The sequence below is a fragment of the Plectropomus leopardus genome, chromosome 11 (assembly GCF_026936395.1).
Source record: "Plectropomus leopardus strain MGB_pleo_1.0 chromosome 11, ASM2693639v1, whole genome shotgun sequence".
NCBI classification, from domain to species: Eukaryota; Metazoa; Chordata; class Actinopteri; order Perciformes; family Serranidae; genus Plectropomus; species Plectropomus leopardus.
The window spans coordinates 28,920,917-28,939,488 of NC_142186.1; the positions used below are offsets into that span (position 1 = coordinate 28,920,917).

At 41.2% G+C, this 18,572-nt stretch overlaps 2 protein-coding genes and 1 non-coding gene across 4 annotated transcripts in view; 2 read left to right on the plus strand and 1 right to left on the minus strand.

Annotated features, from left to right (window-relative positions):
* Positions 1-114: 114 nt before the first annotated feature.
* Positions 115-16,971, plus strand: tex10 (testis expressed 10). Its single transcript, XM_042489796.2, has 16 exons — positions 115-309; positions 1,725-1,928; positions 2,042-2,229; positions 3,251-3,580; positions 4,528-4,725; positions 5,347-5,599; positions 5,694-5,806; positions 6,660-6,907; positions 7,144-7,279; positions 7,732-7,901; positions 9,297-9,474; positions 12,181-12,397; positions 14,028-14,108; positions 14,246-14,430; positions 15,058-15,268; positions 16,454-16,971. The coding sequence occupies exons 2-16, from the start codon at positions 1,746-1,748 to the stop codon at positions 16,574-16,576; spliced, it is 2,814 nt and encodes a 937-aa protein (XP_042345730.1). The 5' UTR covers positions 115-309; positions 1,725-1,745; the 3' UTR covers positions 16,577-16,971.
* Positions 16,972-17,092: 121 nt separating this feature from the next.
* Positions 17,093-18,572, minus strand: part of invs (inversin) — a 34,879-nt gene continuing 33,399 nt past the window's right edge. For both annotated transcript variants that reach the window (XM_088084542.1, XM_088084541.1), the window contains exons 18-19: positions 17,762-17,848; positions 17,093-17,680 (exon numbers count right to left, since the gene is read on the minus strand). In XM_088084542.1, coding sequence (XP_087940668.1) covers positions 17,565-17,680; positions 17,762-17,848 — 203 coding nt within the window. In that variant the 3' untranslated portion in view covers positions 17,093-17,564. The remainder of the gene's footprint in view (positions 17,681-17,761; positions 17,849-18,572) is intronic.
* Positions 18,036-18,108, plus strand: trnat-ugu (transfer RNA threonine (anticodon UGU)). Its single transcript has one exon. It is a non-coding gene; the product is annotated as a tRNA-Thr (tRNA).

The following is an 18,572-nucleotide window of genomic DNA, read 5'->3' on the forward strand; positions in this document are numbered from 1 at the left end:
CTCTCCACACTTAATAGACGATTTTGTATTTAATTTATCGTAAGTACAAGCACGTGCTAACATATCTTTAAAAAACACCTCCGTGGTCCCGGTTAAATAAGTTTTATACGGTTAGCCCCGCGGCCGTTGTACTCTGAACTGTAACGAGCGCACACAGTCAGAGGACCCCAAGGCAACAACACGAGATTGAAAAAGGAATATTTTCTTTTAATTTGTTTTAATAATTATTAGCAGGGGGCTACTCCAACCGAGTGAGTGTTTAATGTTGTGTAAACTCCTGACGGTAGCAGCAAACCGTTTCCTCCTGTGGTGAGTAAAATGAACTGCAAGATGCTGAACCGCCGCACGAGACAGCTAGCTACGAGCTATCTAACGTAGCTTAGCTGCAGATGTTGTGCTTTTAAACACTAAAACCAGCGCTGTCAAACTCATTTTTATTTAACATACAGTTTAATTTTATCTCAAGTGGACTGAAGCAGTAAATCAATTGCACAATCTCACCATCATTTAATATTAAGAACTAAATTCTGAAATTTAGTTTTAGTTAGATGATCAATGGCTTGAGATGTGACATAAAAAAATAAGTGAAAATATTTTTCCACATTGAATCAGTGCATTTTTCCATACATTTGTCCTGCCGTCTATTAATGCTGGCACCACCACAGTAAACTATTGATGAAGCATTTTAAAGATATCACCTGGCTTTCAAACTATTTTATATTAAACATTTAGACAGTGCATTAACCAAAGGGTCCCACCAATGTTGTTTGGGACCCTAATTTTGTATGTCTATAGGTTGTTTGTTGTCACCTTGAGGTTGTTTTGTGTCTTTTCGTGCTGTTTGGGTCTCTTTTTGGTCATTTGGTGTTTTATTAAGGTCATTTTGTGTTGCTCTCTTTGCAGTTTCTTTGCATCTCTTTGTTGTCTGTTTCTGGTCATTTTGTGTCTTTTGGTAGTGGCTTGGGTCTCTTTGAGATAATTTTGTGTCTTACTGAGGTATATTTGTATATTTATTGTGGTTGTTTTTGTTATGTAGCCCTTTGGGTCTCTTTAAGGTAATTTTGTGTATTTTTTGGTAGTTTTGTGGCGCTTTGTGGTAATTTTGATTTACCTTTTAGTTGTTTTGAGTCTCTTTTTGGGTGTCTGCAGTTTCTTTGCATCTCTTTTTTTGCCCTTTGTGTCTATTTTTGATCATTTTGTGTCTCCTTGTGACTGTTTAGTGTCTTTTTGTAACCAGTTTATTCTCCAAGGTAATTTTTATGTCTCATTTGGGTAATTTTGTGTATTTTGGGGTTGTTTTGTGTAGCCTTGTTGTTGTTTTGCTCAAACTTTAACCTCTTTAAATGAAATTAAACTTAAAGTAAAGGAAGTGTTCATGGCTAGCTGCAGCTGCTTCATGTAACAAAACACAATTCTAGATTAAATATTGCTGCCTTTTAACCCATTTTGTTGTTTTTTGTTTTTGTTTGTTTGTTTTTAGCTAATTTTAGTAAAAATTTTTTGTACTTTTTAGTGATTTGTCGCAAATTCCCGTGTCATTTCCTTTGTTGCTCATTGCCTCTTTCTGTTGTTTTTGAAAGAAATCAAACCAGTTTTGTCCAGGTTTCAAAGCGTTAATACACTCTGTTATATATTGTATCTAGACATATCTTTGTCCAAATGTGCCAGTGGTCAGTATGATTCTTAATTAAATCCTCATTCAGTTTCATCACCTGGTTACACAGACAGCCGTGTAGACTGCAGGGATGAAGTCCAAGAAGAAGAAGAGACAGGACGACTTCCAGAAGGTCAAGTTAAAAGTGGGAAAGACAAAGCCCAAAGCTGATAATGCCACCAACACCAACTTCCGCACGAAGGGAATCCATCTAACTGAGCAGCTGAAGAGAGACACGAGTGGCCCCACCACACACAGGCAGCTTGGAATCAACGTAAGCTCCTCATCTGTGGTACACATGTCAGCAGATGCGTGTTTTCACTATGAATTCATTTTGGGAATACTACAATTCATCTGCGTTCTCTCTCTGTCCTCCTACCTCACCAGGACCTCCTGTCCCAGCTCCACCATTACAATGCCAATGTGAAGAATAGTGCCTTGTTGGGTTTGAGAGAGCTGCTGTCCCTGAGTCCGTCTCTGTTGGAGCAGCATCTCTCTCGCCTGCTTTCTGAAGTGGCAGCTGTTTTCACAGACAAGGATGGCAACGTTCGTGTGGCAGCGACGCGTGTGCTCAGGTTAGTGAAGCGACACTGGCTACAATTACATGCACAACCGTATTCCCCTGTTATTCCAAAAATGACAGTAATCTGAATTTGGGGTTATGTGGGTTATATCAACAGCATATTCCGTATAGATATTTCAAATCAGGCTGATTACCAAATTAAGCATTTCCTGATTAAGACATGTGATATGCCGGTATTAGTCAGATTTTTGGAGCATTAATCGCATATACAGCACATTTGTAATATGTGATTGTATTTTATTGCAGTTTGCGACACACGGCCTCTCGTCTGTTTATTGGTGGCTCTGTGCGTCGTTATGGATGTTTTGTACACAAAACAACTTGCCAACAGTTTTTCAAGGCTGTGGGGTAGAGAAGCATACAAAAGAAAATCCCACATTTCTGGTCAGAAGGAGAAACACACCTACTTTTCAACTTTATGAAAGACTTCGATATATAGATATTTTTAGATATGCACAAATAACGCAGCAACGACCTTTTCAAGAAGGTGAAGATTTGAGATTTGTTACTCTAGACATCAAGCGCTGTCAGGTTTCCTTTGTTTGAGTTAGTGTTTTAGGGGAAAAAACTGTATGAAGTGTCATATAATATGGATGCTATATGATGTAAAATATCTCTTAATGTTTTACTTGTAGTGAAAAATTAAAAAAACAAAATAGGTGAAGGCATGAAAGAAGGAGTCCAACTAGTCTTACTGGTAGAAAACTGTGAAAAAATTCTATTTTGATGCAAAAAAGCAACATGACAAGCGGCTCCAACTGTTCTACTTTTCCACATTTGGAAAAACGACAAGTTAGGGAGTGTGCATGGCTGCATGTAAACAGGAATATTTATGAAATGTTAATTTTCATTATCTATGTGAACAGCTTAGTAAGAATATTGTCTTTTTTTGAATAAGCGCAAAAAGCAGACTTTCTTTTGCATATGTCAGGGATACAGTAATACAACAATACAGAAAAAACACTCTCTTATTTTGTTTATGTCTTAAATAACATGGGCCAAACTGCTTCCAGGTTCATCGCACAGTCTGTGCCTGCAGAACGAGTGGCTCCATTTTTCCCCCTCCTCAGTGCCCACCTGTCTTGTGCCATGAGCCACATCGAGACAGGCATCCAGGAGGACGCCATGAAGGTCCTCGACGTGTTGCTGGAACACTACCCTGCTCTGCTAGCGGCACGGCCTGCAGTACTCCTCACCGACTTCCTGGAGTTGATCTCTCACAGGCAAATTAGTGGAGGAGCCAAAAAGAAGAACCAGGATGTGAAGGGACGGACCTGGGCGCTGTCAGTGAACCCCAGCAGGGCTGTGACCAGTCAGCAGTGGCGGCTCTCGGTGCTCCTCAGGTATGGAGGTCATTTCTGGCATCAACACCACTCTCCTACCACTGACTAGTTCAGAGAGCAGCAGCTCAGCTTTTCACTGGTTTAAACAGATGACGTCACAACACACAAACCCCGGCGTCTCTCCACTGGCTTCCTGTGCATTTTAGAACTGATTTTAAGATTTTACTGATCACTTTTAAAACTCGTCTGGCTCTGGCCTCAAGCTACATACAGAGTTCCCACAGTCATTGAAAACCTGAAAAAGTAATGGAATTTCACAGTCATATTTTCCAGGCCTGGAGAAGTCATGGAAGTACTAAAAATCGTTGAAAGTCATGGAAAAGTCATTGAATCCCGTAGTGTGTAATGAAAAATATTCAGTAATCTTCCATGGCTATCCTTCCACCACGGTTTTGGAAAACCTAGAAAAGTCATGCAATTTTACAACTTTTTTCAGGTCTGGAAAAGTGAAGAAATTAATAAAAAGCATGAAAAGTTTTGGAAAAGTCATGCAATTTTTTGTTGTGTGTAATGAAACTGTTACAGTAATCTTCGTTGAACAACCTTCCACGTAAAGTGCATAACGGCAAATTTATTTTCTGCTGCCGACAGCTCTAATATGGGTAACATTTCTTTTTAATGTCACGTACATTTCCTTATTTCCTTATTACATAACATAATTTTTAGCTGAAATATATTTGTATATAGTTTAAATTTGATATGTTTAAAGAATAACAGGCAAGTGAGGCAAAAAAAGACAAAAGTTGTTAATTTGGCATTGTTGTTTGGCTCTATTATGTTGCCTCTGGGATGTCCTGCTTTGGCTTTGCTTTTTGTTAAAGCAATTTGTTAACTTTGTTTTAAAAGATGTAGTATAAAAAAGTTATTGTTATTATTATGTGCACACAGACTGTGAAGGATTCTAATTCTAGCTGCTAACTCTTTGTTTTGTTTCACTTGTATTTCAGGCTCGGGCGCTTTCTGCAGGCAGTAGTTGAAGAAAGTGATATTTCAGTCCCAACTGAAGGAGTGTTTGGCTCCAGTGAAGAGGGCCGGCTTACACCTCTGTCCCTTAACTGGGAAGAGCTCGCCTACAGCAAGGTCGGAGTTAAGGTGTATGAGCATTCTGGGTCCAAACCAACTCCACGGTCCACCTTCAGACTCAGGTATGATACCACACACTGTACCATTAAGAGTCGGAGACAGGGTTTGTACTAACACAGGGTTTCTGCAGGTCCGTATAATCTGAAAATGTTCAATTTTCTAAATATGAGATCTTAAAAGTAATTTAATAGTTGTGAATTTTAATTTTGAGGTCTTGCCACAAAAATGCATCTAATTTAATTAACCCATCTTTAAAATTATTTTTGTTTTGGGCACCTAGTGGCTTAGTCGGTAGAGTGGGCACCCCATGTACAGAGGCTATGTCCTGTCAAAATAAAGGCAAAAGCCCCGAAAAATAACCTTTAAAAAATTGTTGCTCCAATATATGGTACAGAAAGTGTACATTTGGGGAAAAGACAGCACTGGAATTAGGTTTGCAGTCACCAGAGGCTCCACAATATAATATTATCAAAAAATGAAAGTCATGACACATATCTGTCTTCTGCCGGCTGTGGGTATCTGTTGTTGTTGTGTTTTAATGGGATAGATGTGTTGTGATGCAGGTAAATGTTGTTTGGGGGGAAAAAAATCTACATGTACAGTCATTGTTTTATTCCATATTGTCAGTGAATAAAAAGACATTTGAAAGAAGAAAACATATTCTTTACTCTCTGGCTGTGTAGACCGGAGGTGGACACTGGACCTGCAGTGGGTGAGGGTCTGGACTCAGCTGAGGCGGTCCAGAGCTTTGCAGCCACACTGGTGCCTCTTCTGCTGGAAGTGTGGGTAGAAGCCAGTACCAGCGACTGTCCCTCGAACACCACAGAGGGCGCTCACCTGCTGAGCCCCGATGCCATGTCAGTCATGTTCCAGGTGTTGTCTATTCTGCAGCTGCTGAGGAAACTGGCCCCACAGCAGGAGCACCAGGATGCACTGGTGAGACGCGGAGAGAACAAATATCACAAAATGTTGTTTCTGGTACAAAAAAAAAAAAAAAACGTTTACTAAAAAATGCCTTGTCTTTGTTTAGGATGCTTGGTTCTATAAAGAATACCTGGGAGATTTTAAGCAGCACTTCATGAAAAACTTTCCCTACGATTCTCTGGACACACCCAAACATAAAAAGAAGGTCGATCTAAAAAGGTGAGGAATATCAGTGATAATTCCTTTCAAACGTGACTTCAGTATAGTTTAAATTGATCCAGTATTGAGCAACAAGGATGAAACATAACCACTATGGGCATTTGTGTGTCGCCAATTTATGTCCAGTTAAAGTGTTTTATTATTGCTGTTTTTGCACCGCTGACAGGCTCACATTGCTATTATAAGTGTCTGATGACTTATGGAAAGGATACAAACAGAGGTGGACTTCTTTGTTAAGGAGTGAAAGCATTTTGTTTACTTAGAAACAGCCCCGAAATTCCCATCACCAAGCCCACCAGACTCTATTTAAATAAACATTAATTTTATCAACCTAAAACACACTTCATTCAAGGTCAACAGAAGCAAAATGAAACTCACAAAAGCTGTCTTGGTCTGTTTTTCCTCTGCCTTAGCAATCACAAACTCTGGTTTGGTTGAAATTAACCCTTAATGCATCCAATCAGATTTAAAATGATTTTGGTCTATTCACGCATAAATTGAAGTTTATTTTAATGGAGACTGGTGTGTTTGGCATTGGTGATTTCAGGGCTGTTTCTGGTTAAACAAAAAGGATCTCATTACTTAACAAAAAGGTCTGACTCTGTAGAGATTCTTTACATTGATTATCAGACACTTATTATGACAATCTTAGTCCGTAGGGATCACTGTGCAGTCTGTCTTGTTGCTGCTGGCTGCAGCCCTCTCTCAATACTGTCAAAAATAGTTGTTTCCATTAATCACTTAAATATGGGCAAATAGGATCCAAGTTAGATAATACTGAAGTTAATCTTAAATACTGTTATTTCGACCTGGACTAGCTCTAACTCCCGTAATGCCACTGTCCTTCCCTCAGGAGTAAGCAGACCGCAGCCGTCCCAGGATTAACAGTGGAGCCTCTGGCCCTCAACATCACGCTTTGCCAGGTCATGGTGTCCCTCAGCCAGAGGCAAGGACTCGGCCGAGAGACAGACGGAGACTGGCTGTCGCCTCTGAGGACATTTGTGCGAGACACTCTGGGCAGCGGAGTGAAACTGAGCTACAGGCAGCTCCACATGCTGCTCGGTACTGTGTGGAAGATGGTGCTTACGCAGAGGAGCAAAAGTGAGCATGTGTGGTGTGTTTGTCAAAGTGTCTGATTTCATTAAACGCAAAAGCAAGAGTTCAATAAGATTATTTAGAAGAGTTCTGTGTGATTAATACGGTGATGTCGACCACAGAACACACACAAATTGAAGTGTTATTTCAGTGCATTATAACAAGATTACAGGCTGCTTGATTGTGAACTAGAACACATTTTTAAATATCATTTTAACATTAATATCTGTGTGTTTATGCAGCAGTGACAGAGGACCTGTTGGCAGCAGTTTATGTTTACTACAAGCACAGGCACCTGACTCTACACACAAGATCTCTGCTGCTGTCTTTCTACAGCAAGCTCTACCTGCAGGAGCAGGGACATACACACATAGCAAGGTAACCTCCGTCATTGATTCACTTTGTCATTGAACTTTTTTAGTTCTCGTGATGTGCTTGTACTCGATTTGTAGTTGTAAACTTAGTGTCCTTGCACAATTGCATAATAGTTTTGCACAACCAGATGAATATTTAGATGATAACAAAGCTCACTGCATCTCGAAAACCCTTCAAACCTTGGTAGAAATCATTAAAAAGATGCATTAAAATTTAAAATGAAGCATGATCATGCAATTGCATTCCTTATTCATCAACAAGAATTCATTTAGAAATAAACTTATATTTTAGGTCTATCCAGATGTAACAAAAATGTATTTACACATTAGTTTGTCCGTAGATGCAACAGTTAAAACCTTCCACTGGGCCTTCATATGTAGACACATTTCTTACCATAACTCTTGCTGCATGTGGTTCACTTTTTGTATTCTATCTCTCCCTCTGTCTCTCTGAAGGAGTAAGGTGCTGTGTCGTTGGTTGGCCTCTCTTCCTGTGCAGTTGTCCCAGCTGGGCCACCGTAACCCGGCTCTCTCTGCACGACTCATCTTGTCCATCCAGGCTGCTGCCTCTCGAGGACACAAAGACCTGCTCAACAGTCTGCAGACACACGCCTGCAGGCTCTACGGTACGCACAACTAGTAAGACGGACAAACAAAGAGGCAATGATCAGACAGATTCTGCGATATCATATATAGTCTCGCGTAGCCAGACTCTGTGTCATAGTTAGAGAAAGGTCTGGAAGCACACGTTATAATTCTTCCATAATGGGAAAAATGCTCCAGCTTGTTTGTTTTTCTTTGAACCAATCACAAAGTACTTGGGCCGTGGGAAACCGAGGTTGCCCTTGCAAAAAGCTGTGTGGGGGATGCTTATTTTGGTGGAACATTTGCAGGCGGGGAGGCGAGCACTCTCACTGAAAAGATTAATTTTTAGAAAAAAAGACCACAAAAAATAGAAGCAGCGTGAACTGTGAAATTCAAAAGAGGAGCAATTTGATAATCATTGCTCTAGAGGTGAAGCCCGACTGTACTATGCTCTGGAGGAACTCACTGGACCCATTAAAACCACAGACCGAAGTGAAATAGGTCAGTACATTGATAAAATTATTGTCACTGACTCATGCTGCTGTTAGGGTCAAAAGAAGTGGCAAATTAACTCCGACAGAAATAAGGGGACTCCCACGTATAAGGGGCTTGCCTTTCCATTATCGCTCGCATAACACGTCTACGTCGCCTTCGACTGGAAACAATGACGGCTGGCGTGGTGGCTGCAATAAAAAATAAAGCTGCTAATGTTTTGAACACCTGTCGCTGGAAATCTGCCTTTAAAGGAAGATGCAAGAAAAGCAAGCTCTGAATTTAGATGTTTCTTATTTCCACCACTGAATTAATGAAAAAAACACACAAAAAACAATTGCCAAAGACAAAAGTTTTACCAAAACAAGAGAATAATGGACCACAAGTTACACTGTAGTTTCCCCAGGAGGCGGTGTTGCTCCATGTTTCCCTCCCCAGAAAACTTTGTAAAACTGAACTACAACCAGAGGCGGAAAGTGATAATAAGCCCGCACATATCACAGCTTGAGGATGGTGGGATAGTTAGTCTGGTGTGTAACGGAGGGGGCCAGCAGAAGAGGGGGGGGGTCAGATAGAAACTGACGCAGAGCCAGCAATTCACCATCACAAGACTCCTTTTGTCTGTGGGCTTCTGACATCAGCATGTGCGTCAGCGAAAGACAGAACATCACAGACTTACACACACACACACACACACACACTGTCTGTGCCCCCACTGTAGTGGCTTTGCCTACATGTCTCTGTCTTTTTTACTTGTCTGACCAACGTCTGGTTTTGCTGCTATCTCTTAAATTTTCTTCCTAGAGCTTCATTTTATATCCCCTGAGGGTATAGGCTACTGATGTCTCTGAGTGATTACATATGAAGTGTGTCTGTCTTTGTGTGTGTGTCTGTGTGTGTGTGTGTGTGTGTGTGTGTGTGCGTGTGTGTGTGTGTGTGTATAGATCCACAGGAAGGAGCTGTGGTGCTGCTACCAGCAGAGTCCCAGCAGCGAATGGTGCAGCTGCTCTACTTTCTGCCCAAGATGTCCCAGCCTCTTTTGGCCAATCTGAGCTGCTGCTGCACCGCTGGACGATTCTCTGCCGGCCTCGCTGCCTCTCTGATTCGTATCGTACACTTCCGGTGAGCTTAAACAAAAACCTCCATACACCCGTGGGAGGCCACATGACCTCAGTTTATTGGCATGTGTGTAAGGAGACACTACTGATGGGGATATAGATTTTTTTTTTATACTTTAATTTTTTGCAAGAAGATATAACAGGAAATGACTTGGACATTATAGCACAGCCAGTACAAAAACAGAGAGAGAGGCAGAAAAAAAGCAGGCACAGGTACAGTTCACAATGCTTATTAAAGGTGTTGGCCAAAATGATACTAAAAAAGGAAGGATAGCAAAACTTTTTCAAAAGTAAACAATCCGGCTTCTCCCAGGCCACATTTAGACCAGAACAGCCCTGGTTAAAAACAGAAAAGTCTTTCCTTTGCATTATTTAAAAAAAAATCTGTGTTCATATGATAACATTGTGAGAAAGATCCTCTTGTTAATGAATCCACAAAACACACAGAAACACTGTATAGTCTGCATGCCTGCCTAACGGTGTAACTCTACAAACCACATAAGAAAACCGAATGCATGCGCGAAGTGCGGCTGTGATGTCACCGCTCTTATAGGAGCCGCACACTGCAGGTTTACACGGCAACAGAAGTGGATGCGTTTTCAAAAGATCACGCTCTGGAACCCAGTTACATATTTTGCGTTTTCAGGCCGTCTGGACTTCGCCCCCCTGTTGTGCGAACGAAAACCCAGACCGCAAAAAAAAAAGTTTCATGCAAGGACTTCCACTGCTGTGTAAACGGCCTCCCGATCTTTATTCCTCTGCTCCCTCTGAAGTTGTAGAGTTTGTCGTAAATTGGTTTTCTCCTTAAAAATCTTCACGTGGTATGTCCTGCTTTTACTGAGGCCTTTAGGAATATTTCCATGGTGCAAATATGTAAAGGAGAAATCAGATTTCAGGCCCAAAATCTCTGAAACCATATGTCCCATTTCGTTCCATAAAGATATTAATTTATTAATATCAACATATTACATACAAAAAATACACTGATCAGGTGAAGTGAATAACATTGATCATTTCCTCACAGTGCAATGTTCTTTTGGTAATTCTTGGGTCCTTGAATTAATGTGGATGATACTTGATATGCACCACCGACCCATAGCACTCAAGACACTTTACACAAGTTAAAGCGATCCTAAAGATAAAGTACACTAAAAATATATATCAAACAACATTATTCATACGTTAAAAGCAGTTTTAGCCCTTTGGAACCTGGAAAGACATTAGTTCTCTTGTGCTGCATTCAGACACGTTTCACATGCATTTTAACCTCTTGAAACCTGAGCAAAATTGGTTTCTTTTTCAGTTTGAAAACATGGCTAAACTTCACAAGAGATGTCCCAAAAATTGCAAGAAATTTGGAAAAGTAAATTACAGAAAATTAGTTTTACAAAAGAGAGAGAGAGAGGGGAAAAAAATTAAAATCATTACAATATAATAAAATATAAATTGTGAAATTCCAGAAAACTATATCATTATTCCAAAAAACTATATCATTATCATTAATATTATTAACTTTTTTTAAAACTATTTTGTTATTTCCTTTTTTTTCTAAATTTCAGGTAATTTTCTTAAAAAAAAAACTTGTTTTTGAAAGAAATCAAGCCAATTTGCTCTGGTTTCAAAGGGTTAATGAAGCTGTGAGGAAAGAGATTTTTGACAGTGCAGGAAAGCCCCCACTTTTGGAGTCAGTTGGACACTTAAAGCAACATTAGATGGCAGTATTGTGCTTTCACAGATGAATTTCTGAAATTTTCTTCTGGTTTCGTACAGCCTGTTGACTGGAGCTGATGTTGATTTATGTTTAATATTCAACATATGGGTGACAATAAAAGCTGTTTTTATATTTTTATAATTTGTTACACACCCTCAGCTGATCTTCCCTGTAATGGTGTGTGTATCTGCATGTGTGTGTGTGTTTGTGTCAGTGGGTTAGTGTTATATAAATTTTGAGGGGCGGCAGTGCTGAGCTCAGATGGGATCTGTGTGTAATGGTTGTGATACAAAGAGCTCTTTGGGAGGCAGGAATGCGGAGTCGTCATGAAGTATTGAGAAGACAGTTGTGTGTGCATGTGCCTCCCGGGCTTCACAAAACACACTTGTTATTCACTCACATTTCCTACTGTTACAGTTCTTTCCTCTCCTCGGGACAATTTTCACAACTGCTTCAATGCACGATTGTGACGCTCTCGCAAAATAGGGCATCAATCCTAAGAAATGTGATGAGGAATGTATGAGCAAGAAATCGATACAACGCTGTTAACACAAGTGGTGTGCCCAAAAAGTGAAACATTTTTAAAAGTTAGAACTTTCAGGCTGTAAAAACATTTGTGGCTTTGTGTTAACTCTTTGAAGCCAGGATTTACTTTTCTCGTGCTGCTTTTAGATCCCTTCTTATGTATTTAAACCTTCAAGCCCTAAGCGAATTGGTTTGATTTCTTTTGAAAACAGGAAAAAGAAATTAACTACTTGAGAAGAAATGTTTTAAAAATCGCAAGAAATTAGATTTGAAAAAAATGTTTCTTTTTAAATGCTTGGGAAAAATGTTCAGAAAACTAAAATAATTATTTAAAAAATAAATGTTTGCTTACTTTTTGGGACATTTACATTTAAGTTGCTCGTTCTGTGTTTCCTTTGTTTTGACAAGAAAAAAAAGCTCAGGTTTCAAAGGGTTAAACGCAGATTTTTGAGTCGATAATTGTCTGTTCTCCAGGTCGTCTCTGAGCAGCTGGTCTGTGGGGAGCCAGGAAGCGGCCTTGCAGGACGTAGACTACATCAGCTTCTTGTTCTCCACACTGACGGGCTTCTCGTCCGACAAGCTCGCCGCCCTGCAGGAGGATGAGACCGCCGGGCCTCCCTCCCCTCTCTCACCTCTCAGCCTCTACCCCACCCTGCTGGAGCAGTTCACACACCACTGGGATGTCGTCGAGGTGCGTTCACTGCAAACACTTAAATTTCCCCTGAACCTCACATGCATTCAAACTTTTACCAAAGTCACTGTCAATCAGAAACACTTGAAAAACGTTGAAATTAATCTAGAAGGGAGTTGGAGGTGAAGGAAGAGGAAAAAAGACATTGTTTTGGAAATTGAAAAGTGTTGATATTCTGGACACAGCTGTGGTCGTTCAGTCCCCCCGGTCCGTCTCTGTCTCTCGCACAGAGCTCAGAGGGTGGAAGCTTTATCGTGGCACTACGGCTGAGAGGGGGAACCTTTATCGCGTTGCGCAGGTTGGAGATGCGTGGTTATCGGGCATAGTGGATATGCACAAATGCTAATGAGAGCCCATGGCATGATGGGAGTGTGACATTTCTGCACAGAAATTACAGTTAACGTAACTATGCCCCGGGGCAAGTGTGTGTGAGTGTGTGAGCAAGTGGGGGGCTTATAATCACTAATTCAGCTCCTCAATTAAGCCCTCAGATCCTGCCTCTCTCATCTCCCTGTCTGAGTCAATCACAGGCAAGTGGCGGGAAGGTGGAGGGAGGGGACACATGGTGGCGAGAGCGAGGGGGAGGTGGGGGCGGGGCTGGGGGCATTAAGGGACGGACTGTGTCAACTCTGGTTCGACTAATGAGACAGGATTGTTTTTAATGACGGCGAGAATGTCAACAGGTGCACTGTTCTGACACACACCGGCTCACTCCTGCACTTCGAAACACACACACGCACACGCACACACACACACACACACACACACACCTCAGTTTGATAAAAGCTAACGAGAAATTTGATTTGTATTTGAAGTTAATGAGGAAAAGCTGCGGCTTATTTTCACTTTTAAAAAGTTTTTGGCGGCTTCACAGGCCTGAAATCCATCATGTCCATCCCTGCAAGACTGAAAATAAGATTCTGTTTAGTGACTCTTTTCTTTGGTAAGAAAAAAGTGAAGGTTTCATTTCATCCAGACAGGAATATAGAAATACTCTGGTGTGCTTTCTTGTGCTTAATGCTCAGTTTTTTTACAGCAGCACTCTGGTTTGTCTGATAAATGCAGGTCGAAGCTGTTTGAGACAAATGATTTTTCTTTTATTTTCTCTTTAATTGTTTCTGTGTGAAATGATTTCTGCTGTTTCATTTCACCCTCGTACCATTGTTTTTCTACAAAAAAGGAATGCATTTTTCCAATGCATCAACTCCAGGAGTGGATATTAGCAGTAGCCAAATGCTGGTGAAACAGGCTGGTGAATTTGACCAGCCTGTTAGCCATGGTGGTCTCTCCATGCCGTGTAGCAGACCGAGAACCTTCCGGCTTCACGTTCTCATTTGTGCCCCTTTGTGGTTAATTTTTATGTGGTTATTTATCGTTATTTTTCATCCATACACAGACGTTTCAGAGAATTTATGATCACCAAAATTTGCCTCAAAGGCATTGAAAAGTTCAAATTTATTGGTAAAAATGTGTATGAACCTTGCCGTTTAAATTTTACACCTAAAAGCTGGGATCATAGCGGTTACATTACATTGCTAAAATTAGAGCCCTTTATCACACATATAAGTTTGTAAATGAATATTATTATTATTATTTTTAAAGCTATTTGATATAATTTTTTTTATTTCAGGAAGTCTGCCACTGTCTGGAAACTCTGGGCTCAAAGTCTCAGTGCTTTGACATCATACAAAATGGCATTTGTAAATACCTGGTAAGAAACTGAAATGACGTTTTTAAATCATACTTATCGTGCTCATTTCACTCTTTATGCTTTACTACTGTTGTCTTTACTCGAACACATGTCACTGAATAAACATCCTGCGCGTGTTACGTGTTTGTGTGTCTCAGACCAAGTTCGCGGTGGTGCCTGACAGTATGGCGGCCGGGCTGCTCCGAGCTGTTTCCAGGTTACTGGACCTGTCCGTCCTGCCCATCGAGCCTGTGCTGCGCTTCTTGTCTCAGTGCTGCCTCAGCCTGCTGGCTCTGCTCATCACCCTGCAGCAGGAGTTACCTGCCGAGACCAACCACAAACGGTGCGTGTGCTAAGGCTGGGCAATTTAAAGATATGATATTGTATCGAGATATTAGACTACATATCGTCTTACTTACTGGATATTGTTATGTTGGGATATAGAATAAATTGTGTTTTTTTTCCTGATTTTAAAGGTTGCATTACAGTAAAGTGATGTACTTTTTTCAACTTAACAGGCAGTTCTACTTGTTTTAATACTTAATACTTTTACCTACTTAGTCATTATTATCTACATAACTAATAATTATTGATCAAAACAGAATTGTGTTTATATTTTTTTTCAAAGTACAAATAGTTATCCATACAATATTGTCACATCAAACTGGGTAAAAAAAATAAAAATATTTGGTTCTGTCCCTCAGTTCTAGTATTAATTAAGTTCCTTTAAGGAGGTTTTTGAGATATAGCCTAAAATGTGGCAAAATAATTTTCAGCTCATGTGCTTCACTTTTGTTTTTTTTTCTTCGCAACCGGTGCATCTGTAACTAAACCCTGTACTTATCTGGGTTTTGAAAAGATGTCCTGTACGAAATCTTGACTTTATTAGTAGCAGTTTGCAGATATCAGGTGATGAAGATCTGTAACAATTGTGTTAAAAAACAAAACATCCTTTGTGTCCCATTTGCAGGGAGGCAATATGGGGTGCTTGTGTGTCATCGTTGAGCACCGTTCCTCGCCTGCTGCGAATGGTGTTGCAGTTGATGCGCGTTGGTGATCTGAGTGAGGAGGAGCTGCCGCAGCTCGGACAGATCCTGTCGATGCTGCTGCAGCACACGCCGCTCCACAACCAGCTGCTGGCCAACGCTGCTCTGCTGCAAGAGATCATACAACACCTCACGGTAAACAGCCCTCGCGAGAAACTCACAGGGATGGATGTTATGCTTTTCAGTAATGTGGATGTTGGGGCTGGTAATTGTTACTGACATATCACAGTACCGAGGAGATTTGAAACTTCTCCAGTTACAGTACCAGCATTTAATCCTTTTTGTACTCAGATTTAGAGATTAACGTGTATGGTTTTGCTCGCAGACAGTCATTGCAAGCTTTTTTTCTGTAATGCAATATGTGACTGTCTCACTGCGGCAGCAGCTACAGTCCATACGGTCTGTGGTGTGTGAAGCTGAGAGCTGTGTATTTAACGGAGGTGGCTGTTCAGTGGGCCGTGTAAAGCTCTCATTGTTCCCAAAAGATCAGCTGGACCCTACATGAACCTACACAGTTTCTGTCCGAGCCTGTCCCGAGCCTGACACATGGCAGAAGTTTGAGGACGATTTAAAAACCTGAATTTCTCAAAGGAATATATTAGATATTAAAATATCTATTTTAACATTAAGAGATTTCAGTTAAGGGCTGATGTGTTTCCTCGCACCACTTCTTCTATTCCTCAGTCAGTATTCAGTTGTCTTATGCGTGACACGTTAAGCAGAGCGGGCTGTGGCCCTCAGTGCGTTTAGTGCAAACGGCAGTCCATGGTGATGTGGTGCGCAGATGAAGATCACTGACAAATCTCTCCCACCGCCAGGGAGCCAGGAGGAAACACAAACAACCGAGTCCCTCCCTGTCCCTTTCTCCTCTCATGAGAACTGCCATTTCATTAGAAAAACTACCGAAAAACTCATTACATTGGCAAGAATTTGAGGAATTACAGCATGGCCCGAATCTGGCGGGGTCGTGTCAATCCCAATTTGGCTCGGTCAGAGAATGAGAGCTCGCAAGCCAAGAAGCCACCAAAACGTTTCAAAATATGGCCAGACACCTGTGGCATCTGGTGGCATTTTACCCGACCGAATTCTTTCATTCACATGATGAGTGTCGAATAAAGTAGAAAAAAAGCACTTTATTGGTATTTGTATCACTTTAAGGTTATTGTCATGTTTTAAATGATGCCCAGCTCTGTTGGATGGAGAGTTCACGTATGTCAACCTCTTATGATTTCTCTGTGTGTGTGTGTGTGTGTGTGTGTGTGTGTGTGTGTGTGTGTGTGTGTGTGTGTGTGTGTGTGTGTGTGTGTGTGTGTGTTTCAGAGGTATTCCCGGGGTCCGACCAGAGAGCAGTGGTTGACAGACCTGCTCTACTGTTACAGTGTCACCGTGGCTCACGGCTCCTCCGCTCGCCGTGGAAACATGGGCCTTCGAGACATGTACTGACCGACGCATCCACCGCACAGGACCTGGTGTGTTGCTCCATTCACCCTCTCAAACATCTTACAGTGACTTTGACAAAACACTCACAGAGCACAAAGGTGATGAGTACATACAACAAAACCTTCAGACAGGAACACAGTGGAGTGATGTGTTTTTTATTGCGAAAACTCCACATTCTTGTGTTAAGAGCTCCAGTTTTTTTCCGCTGTCTTTCGCCGCCTCTTTATTGCTTCATTCTTGGCCTGGTAATTGTTTGTCCTCTTTTTGCCTCTTTGGATATTTGTTGTTGTTGCCAAACATTCAGTGCTTACTGGGATACCTAGCAACTTTCGATTTATAAAAACTAAACTAAAAAAAAAAAAAAAAAAAAAAGCAAAATAAAGTTGAATCCAAGTCGGTGTGTTTGTGTCCATTTTTATTTATTTCTTATTATACAATAAAAAGAACATAAATTCAGGTGTATTTAAAATTATACATAATGGGTTATTTTTAGCAAATGCATGTTTTAGTAAAGATACTGCATAGCTGAGATATGCATTTTTCTCTTGAGGGGGAAAGCACTTAGAGTCCAGACTGTTGTGTAAAGAGTAACTCTGTGTGTGTGTGTGTGTGTGTGTGTCCATGGCTGCAGGTGGGCTATCTGTATGACCGGCTGTTGATAGACCGCCTCATTCTCCACAACAGGAGGAAAGGTTATCTCAGTGTGTGTGCGAGAGCGACAGAGAACGAGGGAGACGGCGTGTGTATGTGTTTCTTCCACAATGGATGAAAGGTTATCTTTTACACACACCATTTTCTGTAGACTTAACCCCACCCTGTGAGGTCATGGCTCTGATGTCACATGGCTTAATTTTAGAAAGCTCTCCACATTGAGCGAACAATGTGTAAAGTAATTCTATAGAGGTGAGGCTGCCAGCCAGCTGAGAAAACATCAAAGAACATATGAAGTGTGTGTGTGTGTGTGTGTGTGTGTGTGTGTCTCTCTCTCTCTTCAGTGTTTTCCACGACCTCTCGTTCCCTGTCCAGCGCTCTGTGGTCTCAGGTGGTAGGAGTACTGCCGGGCTTGATTCACGGCGTCAGTCAGGTGCACACAGTCTATGCCGCTCACTGGAGAATAAGAACATAACATGGCCTTGTATAGCGGACGCTTATACTTTATAAAAGCTGCGTGTTTGTGCGTCCACTTACACTGGCTCTGGGTGCGTAGAGGCATGTCCAGGACCAGCTGGGACTGGGAGCCCCGAAGTGAACGCCCTCGTCTCGCCATAGAGTTTCCTGAAGGATGTTAAAGACACATTTATTGGTTGATCTGCATCATGTGAACAGTTTCACTTTCAGTCAGCTGGTGCTGAATAACAAAGCTCAGGACATTCCTGTAACTGGTTCATGTAGTCAGGTCACACTTGTGGTTGTTCAAGGTGTAGTCTTGATAATCTCATCTGAGACTAAGACTGTCAACAAGGGCTCTATAGCTCAGTGGTTAGAGCACTGGTCTTGTAAACCAGGGGTCGTGAGTTCGATCCTCACTAGGGCCTTAATATTATTGGTGATCACTAACTGGCTTCCTGTGAGGCAGAAAAGTGAAACCAACAAGAAAGTGCCAAAGTCTGCAGGACCTCAAATGTCCACTTGAGGCTCCAAAAGCAAGACAATTTCAATAGACACACGTGTTGAAATGCCCAACTTTACAGCATAAAAGAAACATGCTCACAGCCGGGTACAAAAGTGGTTTTGGTTTCTGTAGCTAATTTTCAACTATATGAGGGTTATGTTCCTGCAGATGCATAAAAAGCCTTAAGGTATTAAATTCATTAATCTAAAAATGGGGTCTTGATTGATCGTAAAATGTCTTAAATCAGTCTTTCAAAAGCCTTTTAAAAATTGAGGAAATAAGAGTTATCACTCCTCTACAGCGACACACTCTCGCCCAAATATGGTTACTTCTAGCTACAAAAAAAAAAAAAGATGGCAAGGGCAAAATGCTGAATTTGGGGTTTAC

Coding starts and splice junctions, on each gene's coding strand:
- tex10 (XM_042489796.2), top strand. CDS start 1,746: ATGAAGTCCAAGAAGAAGAAGAGACAGGACGACTTCCAGAAGGTCAAG. Junction 2,230..3,250: donor GCAGCGACGCGTGTGCTCAG/GTTAGTGAAGCG, acceptor AACTGCTTCCAG/GTTCATCGCACAGTCTGTGC. Junction 12,398..14,027: donor ACCACTGGGATGTCGTCGAG/GTGCGTTCACTG, acceptor TTTTTATTTCAG/GAAGTCTGCCACTGTCTGGA.